Here is a 16,734-nt window from a genome sequence, read left to right on the forward strand (position 1 = left end):
GTGAGAGAGGGCACACTTGCTTTATTCCTGATCTTAGAAGGAAAGCTTTCATATTTTTTCACTACTGAGTAAGAAATTAGCAGTAGGCTTTTAATATAGGACCTTTATTATGTTAAAGTAATTTCCTCCTATTCCTAGTTTAAGTGTTTTTTGTTTTTGTTTTTTAAATCATGAAAGGGTGTTGAGTTTATAATGTGATATTTCTGTATTTTTTTTGACCTTCATTCTGTTAATGCTATGTATTACATTGATTAATTTTCATGTATTGAACCATCTTTGCTTTCCAGGAGTTCTTGGTCATGCATCACCCTGTTAATGTGTTGTTGAATTGAGTTTGCTAGTGCTTTGTTGAGAACTTTTGCATCTCTACTCATCAGGGATGTTGGTCTATAACTTTCTTGTCTTGTAATATCTTTGTTAGATGTTGGTGTTGGGGTAATGTTGGCCTCATATGATGAGTTTGACAGGGTTTCCTGCTGTTCAATTTTTTTGTAAGTGTTTAAGAAGGATCATTATTAATTCTTCTTTAAATGTTTGGGAAATTCTCCAGTGAAGCCATTTGGTCCTGGACTTTTCTTCATTGGGAGATTTTTGATCACTGAAATAATCTCTTAACTCATTTTAAGTCTATTCAGATTTTCTGTTTCTTTGTGATGCAGTCTTGGTAGGTTGTATGCTTCTAGACTTTTACCCACTTCATCTAGGTCATTCAATTTGTGATGTATTTCTGTCCTCACTTCTTCCAGGCTCATGCAGTCTTGTCAGTGTCCTCCCTTTGTCAACAGTGATGACATTTCAGAAGCTGTTCTACATGTCTCATTTGCTCTTGTTTCCCCTTAGCTCTCCCAGCAAGTGTCAAACCACTCCCAAGGCAGAGGGATATAAAAGTAATTTAGAAGGATTTTGACTGTTAGGATTAGAAGATAAAAAAAGAATCACTTTTAAAAATCTGACATATACTTGAAAACTGAGAGAGATATGTTTGGTTTTTTTATTCACATGTTTTCATTCACAAGATCTTCCTTTTAATTTTCAAACCCTAACAATGAAAGATCAATTATGGTGGTAACTCAATCTCTCTAAATTAAATGTATTTACGTTTCTTCAATCAAATGGGCTTTCCCCACCTAATTGTAGTCTACCCAATACATTTTTCAATACACCAAAATACTTCCTAATGCTCAGGAAGTATAGCCAATGATATGATCTAGCCCCTGAAAGTTCACGGTGATGATGGAATTGGTTCTGGCCCTTCCCAGAACCTCTTTGAGGAAATCTTGGTCATCTACACATCCCATCCTTCCACTCAGTCCCAGGGAAGTGGTGAGCTTCTCCATCAAGGGACATGGATCCCCACTTACAATTAGTGGACTCCAAGGGAACAGACACTTATAAACTGCTGACCTGGGTCCAGTAGAGACATGAGCAGGGAGAGATGCCTGTAACTAGTGCTTTGGAGCAGTAAAAGATTTTGTATAAATATTAATAGAGAATAAGGGGAAGATTAAAAGTGGTCCCAGCTGCTGTGGTTGTGTTTGCATACACCATGATCTGGGCGAAATCTGTTCCCTCCATTACTCCATTAACTGAAGCTCTCTCTCTCTCTCTCTCTCTCTCTCTCTCTCTCTCTCTCTCTCTCTCTCTCTCACACACACACACACACACACACACACACTGTGTGTGTGTGTGTGTGTGTCTGTGGGGATTGCTCTAAATGTGAATCACAAAGTTAAGGTGTCCACAAACCGCCACTTTTGAGCCTGTGGCCACCTTACCCCTGACTCTCCCACTCTGACATGTTGCTGTTGCCTGCCTCTGTTTGAGAGGAAAAAAGGTTTAGTAGCACAGTTTTTAGCTATGGCCAAAGTAATGCAACCATTAGATTTAAAGAGTCTCATTTACATATTCAGTCAAAACTATTTTTCTTAAGAGCGACAAGTCCTTAATTCACTCGGTAGCAATCTAAGAGTCAAATGCTGCTCATTCTCCTCCACCCTGTTTTCTCTTTCAGGTTCACACGTGGTGCTTAGACAAACTCAAAATGAGGAAACACCGACATTTGCCCTTGGTGGCCATCTTTTGCCTTTTTCTCTCAGGCTTCTCATTAACTCGTGCGCAGCAACAACCAGGTAAGATCCAGAACTGTCTCTTAAAGCTGTTGTAAAAGGAGCAGCGTTCTCTGATTTCAGCTCTTAGCCCTCAGGAGCTTGCTTTAGAGCTTAGAGATGCCTCTAGAAGCCAGCTAAGCCGATCACTGCAAAATGTTTATCTAGTTTACACATCTTCTCAGACACTCTATTCAGTGAGAGACGGCTTGCTTTTACTAGAACTTGGGTTTGATATCTTGAAGTTGGTTCAGAAGTGGTTGATTCTCACACAGAGTATGAGCAGAAAGTTTGTATCACAAATATTTTACCATTGGAACAGCTTTTCTACATTTCTGGCACGTGTTAATCTCTGAGTGCTTAAAACCAGAAGACAACCATTGAGAGTAAACATTGATTTCCTTGGAAACAAAACACAGAAAGTAGTACCCTCTCTCTGTAGTCCAGACTCAGAAACATTTGTCATCAGCAGTCATCTAATCTCTTAAAAACCAGTTTCTCCAAACTATTAAAAGAAAAAAATCCATCCTAATGAACCCAATTAAAAATTTGCTTGCAGAGATTGAGAAAATGGAGAAATGCTTCATGCATTGTGAGCTCAGAGGATGACTAGGTCTCCTCTCCTTTGCTGAGAGAGCTCGGCCCACTAGCGGTTAGATGGAGGGCAATGGGCGCCAGCTCAGTGGAAGGGGATCATTGGTTGGGCATCAGTTCAGCCCGAGGTAAGTAGAGGCCAGGAGCCAGCTGTGATCAGCCAGTCTGGCCACCGCTGCAGAAGGGCAGTCCCCACTGATGAGGGCTCACTGGATTCATCTTTGAGAGAGAGAGAGATTATCTCCAACACCCATGAAGGCTTTTCTGGCCCTAATAAATATGCTAAGGTCCCTTTCCTCATGCTAAACCATCTGAGAAGCATGAGGCTTTGCCTTTCTCTACAGTAACACAAGTCATCTTCACTTAAGGAAGACTTATTTACTATGTGCATTTTTCTTGGAATTACCCAAAGCATTGGAGGCTAGTTACTATAAGACAGCAGTAATTTTCACTGTTTCTTCTCATTAGGGCTCTGCTTTAGATCCCCAAAGTGAAGACTGAATTTATAAAATGATGGCTACTCACTCGTGATAGGCTATCCCTCCTGTCTGGTCAAGTGAGTGTTGGGGCTCAAAGTGCCACAAAAATCGTGCTTGAGATAAAAAACACCTTGGGAGATTCCCCGCACCCTCCCAATCCTGGACCTGCCCCAGAACAGTGCAATCAGTGATTATGTAGGGAACTCAGGCCAATGACTGGGCCTTTGTGTCTGAGGTCCAGGTCCCCACTCCTCAGGTAAGTCAGCCTGCCTGTCTGCATTGCCAGTGAGGTGTGGATTGTTTAGTGAGAGCATAGTGCAAGCTGACTTAGTTTAGGAAGGCTTTGCGCTGATATGAAGTAACTGCTTGAACAGGAGAAAACTCTAAACCAATGTCTTTTTTTAAAGATATCAGAAATGGTGCCGCTGCCGATATAATATTTCTAGTGGATTCCTCTTGGAGCATTGGAAAGGAACATTTCCAACTTGTTCGAGAGTTTCTATATGATGTTATAAAATCTTTAGCTGTGGGAGAAAATGATTTCCGTTTTGCTCTGGTCAAGTTCAACGGCAACCCACATACCGAGTTCCTGTTAAATACGTACCATTCCAAACAAGAGGTCCTCTCTCATATTTCCAACCTGTCTTATATTGAGGGAAGCAATCAGACCGGAACAGGATTAGAATACGTAACACAGAACCACCTCACTGAGGCTGCTGGAAGCCGGGCCGGGGATGGAGTCCCTCAGGTTATCGTAGTGTTAACTGATGGACACTCGGACCACCACCTTGCTCTGCCCCCAGCGGAACTTAAATCTGCTGACGTTAACGTGTTTGCAATTGGAGTTGAGGATGCAGACGAAGGAGCCTTAAAAGAAATAGCAAGCGAACCGTTCAATATGCATGTTTTCAACCTAGAGAATGTCACATCCCTTCATGACATAGTAGGCAACTTAGTATCCTATGTGCGTTCATCCGTGATTCTAGAAAGGGCTGGAGGCACAGAGGCCCTTAAAGACATCACAGGTAATGGCAATGTCGCCGCCACGCTGCTGACCGCCTTGCTGTTCCTTGAGATAAGCTTGGCTCCCGCTGGCCTTAAAGCACCACTATGGCTAAACCATGGCGGGTGGATCAGGGAAAGGAGCATTCGCAGGTTTAAAAACAAAGGTTTGAATAGTCTCTGTAGTTGCCTTCTGAGACAGAGCACTCACTCACATCAAGCAATTACACTTTAATTCAAAAAAACCACATCCCACAAAAGAAAGCGTCAGTGTGGCCACTTGTGATGGGAACAGAGGGGCCATCTCCTTAAAGAAGGAGATGGGAAAGAGTGAGGATGGAGAGAGAAAAGGTATCTGCTCTGGTGTCCAGTAGGATAACAAGAGAGCTCCTCTCTTTTGCTCTGTGGAATTTATTCCAGAGAATTGGTGGAGTTAGAATTGTTAGAAACCTTAGACATGATCCAGTCCAAGTCTATTTGGAGGAAACGGAGTCCCAGAAGGTAAGTGACATGCAGTTAGAGAGAGCCCAGCTGGAGGCCCTTAGGCCTTGACTCTGAGCCTGGTTTCTCACGTGTCCATGCTGCAACCATGGCTGTGCTCACAGAGGCTCTCCTGACTCAAAAGCCCTGTCAGTGCCGCTTGTAAGTACTGATAACGCTGACATGACACTGACGGGCTATCGCACAGGGGCATGTGCAGAATGAACTGGCTGGTAAGTTATTTAACCAGTCAAGCCTGTGAGCTCTCTCTGCAGTGCTGAATGTCTAAAAGACCAATAGGGAAGGAATCTGATAAGTAAAATGTCAAGTGTACCGTGCATGGCAATTTTGACCAGTACATGGCTAGGCTTCTTCATCAGTGATAGGAAGGGTAGGGAGAAATGGTCCATGAAGCCAATGGACAATGGAGAACAGGGGATTTTAGGAGCACGAACAGGAAGTGAAGGGGAAATCCAGGACCTTAGAGGAGAGATGAGTTCCATGTCCTATGAAATGGAGGGCAGAGAGGAGAAAGGGAAGCAGGGAAAGTAGGTGTCTGGAGGACAGAGCCGCTGTCTTGGGCAGGCAGAGCTTGGTTACAAGATGGGTTTGAGAACTGACCAACCCCAAGGCGTTTCATTAGGTTGTTCATAGAATGGTTTCCCCAATGGTTCCCTGTGATTTCAGGTTTGATGGCATGAGAGGACTAATGTCCTACCAGTGGGCCTACTTCTCATAGAGAGGAATGAGTGACAGGCTGGATTATTTCTATTTAATATAAAACACTCCCCTCCTTTGAATGACATGCTTCCTTTCTGTGCTAGCGTTGATCCTACCAGATTACAGGAAAAGGACATGGGACCCTTGGGGCACTGCAAACCAAACAGTCCCTGTTGCAAGAAAATGACCTATTTCATTCGATACACTATCCTCAGAATCCATAATTCACTGGTCATTGCATTTCTGAATATAGGTATAATAACTAATTTATGTCAAAAATAATAAAGAGGATCAGTAGAGAAATGGGGCATCTTTATTGATGCTTTGGCCAAATCAGGAAAAAGAGTGGATGAATTTGCCTTTATGTTCAATCATTGTATATATATGAACAGATAATTAAAGTCTGAATGCTAAGTGAGCTATCAGCACAGCATGTTTCCACACTGATGATAAACCTTTGTTTTTATGCCGAGAAAGCATCTCTGTCTTCTAGCCTCCAAGCCACTAGCAGCACCAGGGTGAACTATTAATCCATTTATGTTGCCTTTTCTAATTAACTTCACTTTGCAATTTCTCTAGAACTATGGCCCACTGCATGCTCCACAGTAAGATAATAATAATAATTCTTTTGCTTATCGTTTGGGTTAAAGTAATTAGATGGGAAGGCATTACAGAGATGTCTAATGAGGTGGGGTAATTTCTTCCCATTACATGTCCACGAGGTAACTTTTCCCCAGAAATATGTGTGTGTGTGTGTGTGTGTGTGTGTGTAAAATGTTAATGATTGCCACTGTTCTAAATGAACTCTTCTCAATCAATCTCTAAAAGTTGTGTTTTTACATGGATATAGGATACAAAAGTTTTAAACTAAAGCGAAAGCTAAAGATGATCTATATTCAGTGAGAATTCCAGCTTTCTTTTCACTGAAAAATATAAAGATTTCAAGAACTCATGGAACCTATCAACCATTTTGCATTTGCATAGGAAATGCAAAGGTGCCTTTAAATCTACCTTTACAGAAAGGAAGCAACCCGTGAGTAAGGAAGGCATTGTGCCATGCTCACGTGCTCAGGAGAGCAGTGTTGAAGGAGCCCTTGATTTTTCCAGGGACACTGCAGAAGTTTTCTGTAGAAAATGCCATGGAGGGTGTGAGATGTGAGCCAGAGAGGCAGGAAACCAGAGAGGTTCACCGTTTCACTTCTAGGTAGAGCTGATTACCCTTCACGTCCCCATGTATCACTGGGGTGCCTGCCGAACACAAGAACCCGGCTCTTGTGTCTTCCTGAGGCTTCGGCTCTCCTGGATAACACAGCATGCCCGTGTGTGTCCCATCATGTGTGCATAAGAGGACAAGGTTGTTTTTTTCAGTGATGACAAATTATCCAACATTTTTCTATGACCTGCAGCTGTTCAGCCTTTGAGAAGAGAAATATCCAAGGGTTTTCCCTCAGGGTTTATTGCTCTTAATGTCTACCATTGCAAATTGCAATAAAAGTAAGTAATAAAATAGTAAGAAATACGTCATCCTGTGATAATTTCTATTATTCACCCTGGGATCATCATTAATTCCTCTTTCAAATGTCTCCCTATGCTACATATATGGCAAACCTTCCTTGGTCCCTCAGGGTCATTGGTTCAGGCCTGAGAAATGTTGAGGAATTCTTCCATGTGATTGACAGAACCTCAAGTCAGGTGATGACGTGAGATATCTCATTGGCCTGTTCCGTAGTCACACTTGCTGGTACCACCCTCCCACAGATTCTTAAGGAATCCCAGGTTTTGGCTAAAGAGTGCTGAATGTTTTTGCATTCTTAGCAAAGGCCCAGTCTTAATTTTTCTGTATGCAATGATTAAAAATGCAAGATCTCTATTCTCATGAAAAATTATGCTCATTAGACTTTATTATCAGTTAATCTTAAAAGATCTTATAAGATATTCCCAAGTTAACATCTGCCCTATGCTAGGAATTCATCTGTAAAGATGTTGTCAGGGATTGTGTGTATTTGAGGAAAGGGTGAGAGATACTCTGATTTGAGTATCACTGGCTCAGCTTATACAATGAGAGAGCTTGGATGAAAATATAATTACACTGTAGCAAAACTTTTCAATTTCCTGAGACAAGATTTGTATTCCATTTCTGCAGTGAAAATAAAAAGCAATTTTGTTGGCACAAAAATAGTTTTAAATAGAAGATATTCACTGTCATTAAGAAAATCAGAATGAATGGTCTTATTTATAATATTATAATTATACCCAAAATATAGTTTTCTAAAATCTCCGAATGTAAATGCCATATGTGTTTATTTGAATCTCTTCCTATTCTGTCATGCACTTAAGTTATCAAACAGACTCTCACCAGAATAATTTTGCTTTTCCTATAGTTAAAATTAGTCTGATTTCATATTCTAGCTGAGCCTTTGAAATATTCTACTCAGGTTTGTAGATTTATTGATTGCTCAGTGCTTCTATGAAATTCCAATTCTTAGTGTCAGAATGGAAGTTTCTTATTGGCCATTTTTATGTCCATTAATATAACCCCAGATTTAATTCTGATTAAGGGTTTATTAGGTGCAGATGGTTCCACTAGGCAAGCAATTTAGGATGTCATAAAAATAAAGTTGGATAATTATGTCATGACTGGTTTCATATCACTCTGCTTAACATTGTTCTGCATTATGTGACTGAATATAGAGGCACTAGCAGAAGTACATGAGCACAACATCTAGCCTAATCCCAGACCTGCATTGGAGTTTCACACAATTAATCTTTTTATGAGAAAATAAATTCAACTCAAAACTTTATCAGAGTATTTTGAAAATTAAAACTTGAAGTGCCGTTTGAGATCTACCTTTCAAATTAACAAAGTTGCATGTGTGCAGCCATCTTGGTTTTTAAAGAAAAAAAAAAAAATAAAAGAAGACAATAGTTGCTCAAGAATCCAGCCCCTGAATCTGACATTACATTTTGTAGCTGTGGATTTGGATAAAAAATTCTTTTTTTTAATAAAAAATTCTTACAATCACTTGAGGATAATAAGAGAAACGCTCCCAAATTAGAATTCAACTCTGAACCTTAGTTAATGTCCTCCTTTATTTTATCCTGTGGGTATGGTAGTGCACAATTCTATGATACTGTATTTCCCTCCAAATTTAGTAGAAAAATTTTAGAATATGCACTCATGATTTTCACCCACAGAAAAGTGAATGTGAAAATCTGCCCTACACAGATGGGACAAATGAAATATAAGATAAAGGTTCCTATTTTACATTATCAATTCCAAGAAGTCGCCTCTTATTCATTCCGAATGCAGAACGAAAAGAGAATTCCACATTCCCTAATCAACATGTGTTTTGTTTGTTTGTATTTCGTGTTTCTTATTGGTTTCCAAAGAAACATGTCAGAACACTGAACAATGCATGTGGTCACTTGTTCTAACGCTTTCACATTTTTTGCATTTCTTTCTTTTCAAGCACAAGACTCTGCTGACATTATTTTCCTTATTGATGGATCAAACAACACCGGAAGTGTCAATTTCACAGTCATTCGCGACTTCCTTGTCAATTTCCTTGAGAGACTCTCAGTCGGAGCTCAGCAGATCCGAGTGGGGGTGGTCCAGTATAGCGATGAGCCCAGAACCATGTTCTCCTTGGACACCTACCCCACCAAGGCTCAGGTTCTGGATGCAGTCAAAGCCCTTGGGTTCATTGGTGGGGAGTTGGCCAATATCGGCTTTGCCCTTGATTTCGTGGTGGAGAATCACTTCACTCGGGCAGGGGGCAGCCGTGTGGACGAAGGGGTTCCCCAGGTGCTGGTGCTCATAAGTGCCGGGCCTTCTAGTGACGAGATCCACGACGGGGTGGTGGCGCTGAAGCAGGCTAGCGTATTCTCTTTCGCCCTCGGAGCCCAGGCCGCCCCCAGGGCAGAGCTTCAGTACATAGCTACCAATGACAACTTGGTGTTTACTGTCCCGGAATTCCGTAGCTTTGGGGACCTCCAGGAGCAATTACTGTCGTACATTGTTGGCGTGGCCCAAAGGCACATTGTCTTGCAACCGCCAACCATTGTCACACAAGGTACGTATGCTCTTCTCGCCATCCGAAGGGGTTGCGGGCTGTTTTGTGTGTTGGCTTTTGTGGAAGGAAGGCGGGCACCTCACAGAATGAATCGCTTGAGGAGGACCTGTAAGTACCACAGCTGAGCCCTCTGGAGGTGAGCTGGCTCTTGGATCTCATGTCTGGGATGGTGGGGTCTCTAAAAAGCTGAAGATGTACGAGTGAGTGGAAAGTCCTTGTCAGAGTGTGAGGCCAATTCAACAGACCTGCTCCTTTGAGACGTCAGACATCATTGTGTCATCTCCTCATCGTGCAGTCATGCTAGCGGTGGACTGAAAGGGCTCATCACAGTCCTGGGAAAATGACTCCAGGGAAAGGGCGTTGGCTTCTGAGAGCCAGGATGTTAGAGGTGTGCTCACAGATCCTTGGGGGCTGTGTCCCAAAGTCCTCTGTGTTCTGAGTATTGAGAAGTGCGCTTCTGCTGGTAATGCATAACAGAGCCCTCACGTGGAGTAATATTTAGGAGAAACTTTTCCCTGCACCTGTCAAATTTAGTAATAGTTCTTCTGAATGGAGACATGATGACATACACACAAATGAGGGTCTTTGGCAGGAAGACCAATAGGAGCCATTAAAAAAATATAGAACTAACCAGGTCCCATAAATACAACATGTAACAACTGTGGGAGGTAGGAAGTGGATCTCAGAATTTAAATAAGAATGCAATGGTGCTTGATGCAAGGCAGTTAAAGAACCAGCACACAGGTGTACCAGTGATATGAGCTGTGGATGCCCTCCGTCCATCAGAGATCTTGTTACAATGGCTGCAGGCATGTAGTTGGGGAGGTTAATTAGAATCGACATGACATTACATTCTGAAGATCCTTTTGATATTTCCAGACATCCCTCTGATGGGAATACAATCCACTAAGGTTTCTCCGGGCTTGCACACTTTTGGAAACAAACACCCGATTTCCACAGGTTTTGTAAACACTGCAGGAGCACCATGGTGAACTGGCCTCTGAGCCTGAATCCCACGCTCACCAGCTGCATGATGCTGGGCTGGGGACATAGGGATCACACTTGGTGAAGATATAGTTCTGTTCCAGGCAAAGTTTCAAACTTTTTTATTTTGGACAGCGTGTTGCCCTCATTTCAGTTTTCCTAAGCTAACTAGCTGATTAAGTGTTAATTCCCAGTTTACACATCATCTTTAATCTTTGTGATTAGTTTTTAAATATTCACCTAGTACTCTTGGCTCTCTGGTTTGAGCCCGACAGTATTCCAGGCCCTGGAGTTACAGGGCTGGTGACCAAGACCAGTGTGGCTGCTGGCATGTCAGAGTATAATGGGGAGATAGATGACAAAATTATAAACCAGCGACCACACCAAATATTCCCCAGTGAAGAGTTAGATGAGGACACTACAGGGGAGTCAGGGTGAGCAGATTTGGGGCTTCAGGTGTGGCTGGGGGGAGAGGGGGTGGCGTGGAGCCTGAGCGAGCTGGAGGGATGAGGCCAGGAGGGGGGTGGTGAGTGGGAGCAATGGGGCCAAGAGCTTCAGATGAGGTGGCCAGGGAAGGCTGGCCCAAGAGGGGTATGAAGAAAGGAGGCAAGCAGGTGAGGTGCAGAGGGGAGAGAGTCCCAAGTGGCTGCCTACAGCACACAGGAGTCTGGTGCCTCCCAGTGGGGCTGGCGATTACTTGACAAGTGAGAGAACAGCTTTCCTGTGGGCACGTGGAGTGTGAGTGAGAGGAGCACGGCGCTGGGGCTGATATGGTTGTGGGCTGAGAGGAAAGGTCTGGGAGTGTGGATGGGGAGAGACAGGCCTGAGACCAGGCTGCAGGCACTGTGCTTGTACAGCTGGTGAGGAAAGGAAAGTTCTGGAAAGAAGCCAAGGGGAGCAGTCAGTGACAGAGGGAGGGTGCTGGAAGCCAGGTGAGGGCAGTGTGAATCCAGGGAGACAGAGATCGCCTGGGGCCCGAGCCACCAAGAAGCTGATTGGGGGGAAGACATGGAGTTATTGGTGTGGGGGAGGGAGGGTAGGGTATGGTGGGTGCAATGGGAGCTGAGGGCCTCCTCCCACCTGAGTTTGCTGTGTGACAGCTTTGAGCAGAGTGCAAAGCTTGCCAGGAGTGTCTGACTGAGGGAAGGGCCAGGGAGTTGGGGTCAAGGCCCTGAAGATGGAGAGAGGGAAGTGAAGTGTGCAAGGGGCCGATTGGGAGTCAGGGTGAGCAGATTTGGGGCTTCAGGTGTGGCTGGAGGGTTGGAGCCTGAGGGAGCTGAAGCTGACAGATTAGTGGAACCTCAGGCTCACTTCCCAGCAAGGAAGTCCCAGCAGAACCGGTTGTAAGAGCAAAGAGGCTCTGCTTGGGTAGGCAAGTCACGAGCAAGGGGCTGCCACTCCAGCAGGTGCAGGGAGTAGGCTGGGACAAGGTGTGTGCTGATTGGTCTTTCTAGAAACCCATCACATGTGGTGCACACCTCATGCTGAGCATAGGAAACTGCACATAGGGTATCAGCATCAGCTCTTCCATCTGTGGTTATAAGTGGGGGCATTTGTGAGTGCATATAGACCCAGGTGTGCTCGCTGTCCTTGTTTGTGTGTGAAAGCAGGCATATGGCTGTTTGTATGGCTCATACATGTCCTCCATAGAGCAATGGAGGGGGAAAAGACGGTGGGCATGGGACACTCCTGTGTTTCAGCGGCAGGTACAGTGAGATCCCCAGGCATCTGCAGGTTTCCAGGAGAGCTGAGGACTCGAAATGTATTGTTTACACCACAACTTGGCACCAAAGCCATGGTCTCCGTGTGCCTGCTCCTAATGCTTGGTGTCTGTGTGCATTTCCATGTTTTCTCTTAAAGAGAAGAGTGTGGACCGATAAATGTCAGTGTAGTCACATGTGCTACATATTATTGATCTGACCACACAAGTGACAGGGGCTCCTTGTGGCCAGATCATGACTGAATAAACGGAGCCCTCCGGCCTTAGCTGTCAGCCCTGGTGTTCCTGTAAGTCTGGACGCCCTGCCGGTTTCTGGGTGGGGTGTGATGGGCTGATTCAAGTCTTCGGTCCCATCACTCAGGCACTGCCCACTCGGTGACACGCAGGGCACAGGGGCCTTGTCCAGGTGTCCTTGCTTCGTGGTTTGTCTTTAAGTAATCACACGCTTACCACGAGACTTAGAGCCTTCACAGCACAGGCTCTGACTGAAAAATGCTCTGTGCCATTTACTGGTTTTGACACTGGTTTCCTTTTTATAAGTTTTATGATGCCAAGTAATTGGTGTGTTACTTCCCCCGCTGCCTGAAAAATCAAGGCATGGAGACTAGAATGGAAGGAATGGGTGTTTGCGCTCTTAGCATTTGCACTTGGCAGTAGGTGTTCATGAACTCACGATTGTGCCATAGGGGCCTCTGAGCCCCACTGAATGCTTCCTCCATTACCCAAGCTGTGGCTTCATTCTGGCCTCGCAAACCCAAGCCTTAGATTTATGGCAGGAAAGGGCTTCCTGACGTTTTCAGTGACAACATGCTAATCAGGTGACTACTGAAACGAAATCTGTTTTTGGGCAATAATTTTGTACAAAAGTGCCGAGTGGGTGGGGGATGTGCCATCCCATAGGGCTGTCATTCTCCTATGTGTGTAATGACAAGCTCCCCCGCCTCACATCACGTTAGCCAGAGCCAATGGGGAAGTCCTTTAAACAGAATGAACTGTGTAGAGTCATAGTTGAATGTGGTTGGTCAGACTGCTCTACTCACCTTCTCATGTTGTTACCTACAGTCATCGAAGTCAACAAACGGGACATACTTTTCCTGGTGGATGGCTCATCAGCACTGGAACTGTCCAACTTCAATGCCATCCGTGACTTCATTAGCAAGGTCATCCAGAGGCTGGAAATTGGACAGGATCTCATCCAGGTGGCAGTAGCTCAGTACGCAGACACTGTGAGGCCAGAGTTTTACTTCAGTAGCTACCCCAGCAAGAGGGAAGTCATGACTGCTGTGCGGAGAATGAAGCCCATGGGAGGCTCGGCCCTGAACACAGGTGCTGCTCTGGACTTTGTTCGGAACAACCTGTTCACTAGTGCGGCAGGGCACCGGGCCGCCGAGGGGGTCCCCAAGCTCCTGGTGCTGATTACAGGTGGTAAGTCCCTAGACGAAGTCAGCCAGCCGGCCCAGGAGCTGAAGAGGAGCAGCATCCTGTGTTTTGCAGTTGGGAGCAAGGCTGCCGACCAGGCGGAGCTGGCGGACATGGCCTTCGATTCATCGCTGGTGTTCACCCCGGCTGAGTTTCAAACTGCCCCTTTGCAGGGCATGTTGCCCAGCTTGCTTGCACCTCTCAGGACCCTCTCCGGAACCACAGAAGGTACGGCCAGGGTGGGAGGTGTCCAACACACCACAGGGTGGTCTGCGGGCTGAGCCTTTGAGAAACAAAACGAAAGAAAGTTTTACTTGTGTTCAGTTAAGAGACAACTCTGAAGTGGTGGAAGCAAGAGCCACCCATGAGATTTATTTCAAGTTTCCATTTATCCTGAGCAGGGAATTGTAAGACTTAAATGACCTATGATACAACTGCATGTCTTAAGATGTCACACGAGACTGCAAGCCTTCAAATGCCATAAGAACCATCTGACCCGAATTATAGGTTCAGGGCCACCTATCTTTGAAGCTCCTAGTTGACTACGGCCATACCACCCTGAACGCGCCTGATCTCGTCTGAAGCTCCTAGTTGAGGAGGTCAATTCTCAGTTCCTGTTCTTCATGAGGTCCTAGTGTTCTGTTTCTCTTGGTGACACCTGCCTGGCCTCCTTTTCCCACTACCAACATGTAGCCTGGAATCTTCCTCCCCGACCAGGGTAGAACATTAACTCCTCTCTCTTTAGGGATTTCTTTCAGTGCAAAGTATAGTGAACGAATAGGCGTGAAGAGAAAATCCCAGTGGTTGTTCCAATCGCTCATTTAACATGATTGTCAGTGGGAAGTTATTTTAAAACACATTCTAGCAGTCTATGAGCTTATGAATTGAATAAGTATAATTTGCCGTCCTCAATGAAGATGAATACCATGGAAACACTTTTCCACTGAAAGAGTGTCCAGTGTACAACCCATGTTGCATGACCTATGTTGCATGTTGTATGACCCATGTTGTAGGACCCATATTGCATGAGTGCATGTTTTCTCTTCATGCTCTCTGGTCTTCTAAAAGTCTCTCTCTCTCTCTCTCTCTCTCTCTCTCTCTTTCTGCATGCCTATCTCTCTCCCTCTCTTTTATTTTCTTAAAAATTCTAACCCACCTTCTCATAGCCAAAGTACAATTTGATAGAATAAAGGATAAAATTAGTTGTTAGGTTTAAATTTCAGTGAGACACCAAGGAAGAGATGGGAAGTAATTTTTTCAAAGGACATGTACTAAATGTGTTGGGAAAACACTCTAATTTGAGAATTACACTTTTGATTCTTCATGTATACAGCCAAGCATAGCACAAAGACTGTATTTTCACATGTTTCTGGGATCCTGTGATCTCACCCAGAGGGATTCCCATAGGTACCCTTTTGTATTAACATCTGGCAACCCCGTGATGCCCTTTTAGGAAAAGAGGACAGTAGGAAATGACAAATGGGCGCCTGTAGGAATCCCTCAAGATGAGAACAGACTAACAGTGTTGAGTTTTTTAGTCATAAGGGACTCATGTTCTCAGGTTAACTTGGGTTAACGCTTCTCACTTATCTGTAAGGGAAATCTCTGTGAATGCATAGAGGTGAACCCTGAGGACCCAGGTGAACTTGGCTGTGAACCTGATTCAGAGACACGAATGAGGCAGAATTTGACGTCATTCTTGCAAAATTTATTCTCGAGGAAGGATGTTCTGGTTCAAGGACTTCGATCCTTTTTGTTGGTTGGAAGCACTCTACCTTTGGCGCTGTGTCTCTCTGTGAGCCAACTTGGTCTCATAAACTTGGCTATGGCATACCTCATAGCACTGGTAGCCACGGAGGGAAAATATGCGCACCTCTGCCATATTTTACCAGACGGATATGCTTTGCCTCACTGATGTCTTATGTCTTGAGTGTTGGCATGTGTGCACCGATTGCGGGCACACATGAGTGTTTGTGTCTCACTTTCTTTTCTGTGCTTCACTGCAGTTCACGTAAACCCAAGGGATATCATCTTTCTTTTGGATGGATCACTCAACGTTGGAAAGACCAACTTCCCCTATGTGCGGGACTTTGTAATGAATGTAGTTAACAGCCTTGATGTTGGAAGTGACAATATTCGTGTGGGTTTAGTGCAATTTAGTGATACTCCAGTCACGGAGTTCTCCCTAAACACGTACCAGACAAAGTCAGATTTGCTTGCTCACCTGAGACAGTTGCAGCTCCAAGGGGGGTCAGGCCTGAACACGGGCTCGGCCCTGCGCTATGTCCATGCCAACCACTTCATTGAAACTGGCGGCAGCAGGATCCGTGAACACGTCCCGCAGCTCCTGCTCCTGCTTACGGCGGGGCGGTCTGAGGACTCCTATTTGCAAGCCGCCAATGCACTAGCCCGTGAGGGCATCCTGACCTTTTGTGTGGGAGCTAACCAGGCGGATAAGGCCGAGCTTGAGCAGATTGCTTTTAACCCGAGCCTGGTGTATCTCATGGATGATTTCAGCTCTCTGCCAGCTTTGCCGCAGCAGCTCATTCAGCCCCTAACCACATATGTTAGTGGAGGTGTGGAGGAAGTGCAAGTCAACCAGCCAGGTAAAGCTCCCCCACTGCTCGGGGCTCCCTCCCCTGGCAGGCAGGTGGCCCAACCCGAACTCAAGGGCATGGTGAACCCTAGAAACTCGACTGACTCCCTTTGGTTGAAGTATTTTGATTGGGGGTCTGAGACACTGTACCAGCAAGTTTACATTCTCTATCTAAAGGGTGTTCATTGATGAAAGCAAGTCTAGGAAATTCAGCTTACATTCTTTGCATCTTATCCCACCCTTTATTCAAAAGCTGTCTCCTCCACCCCCAATGCCTGTGAAGATTCAGGTGGAAGTGAGAGGGTGTAGATAGATAGAGGTGGGTTTCCTGTCACACATGAGGATGCCTTGGCATCAGTTAGAAATCACAGTTCTTTTCTTTATAAGGCCTTTTTTTTTTGTTATGTTCAAAATCTGCTGTATCTAGACAATTATTTGTTGTAAACTCAACAAAGGCTGCCACTTTATGTGACAGTAACATGATTTCCAAAGGAAGTCTTAGATAGTTGTTCTTTTTGCAAATTAATTCGGTGGTGAGAGATATCAAGTACTGGATCTTGCA

General features: G+C 44.7%; 1 protein-coding gene across 5 annotated transcripts in view; it reads left to right on the plus strand.

Moving 5' to 3' along the window:
- Positions 1-2,020: 2,020 nt before the first annotated feature.
- Positions 2,021-16,734, plus strand: part of COL6A3 (collagen type VI alpha 3 chain) — a 61,517-nt gene continuing 46,803 nt past the window's right edge. The window contains exons 1-5 of one of the 5 annotated variants that reach the window (XM_084892700.1): positions 2,024-2,129; positions 3,586-4,203; positions 8,851-9,453; positions 13,220-13,804; positions 15,583-16,182. In XM_084892700.1, the coding sequence (XP_084748826.1) occupies positions 2,042-2,129; positions 3,586-4,203; positions 8,851-9,453; positions 13,220-13,804; positions 15,583-16,182 (2,494 nt within the window). In that variant the 5' untranslated portion in view covers positions 2,024-2,041. Of the gene's footprint in view, positions 2,130-3,585; positions 4,204-8,850; positions 9,454-13,219; positions 13,805-15,582; positions 16,183-16,734 lie in introns of all 5 variants that reach the window. The other 4 variants (XM_084892701.1, XM_084892702.1, XM_084892703.1 and 1 more) reach the window with 4 other exon arrangements.

This window comes from Pipistrellus hanaki (assembly GCF_964339955.1).
Source record: "Pipistrellus hanaki genome assembly, chromosome: 8".
NCBI classification, from domain to species: domain Eukaryota; kingdom Metazoa; phylum Chordata; class Mammalia; order Chiroptera; family Vespertilionidae; genus Pipistrellus; species Pipistrellus hanaki.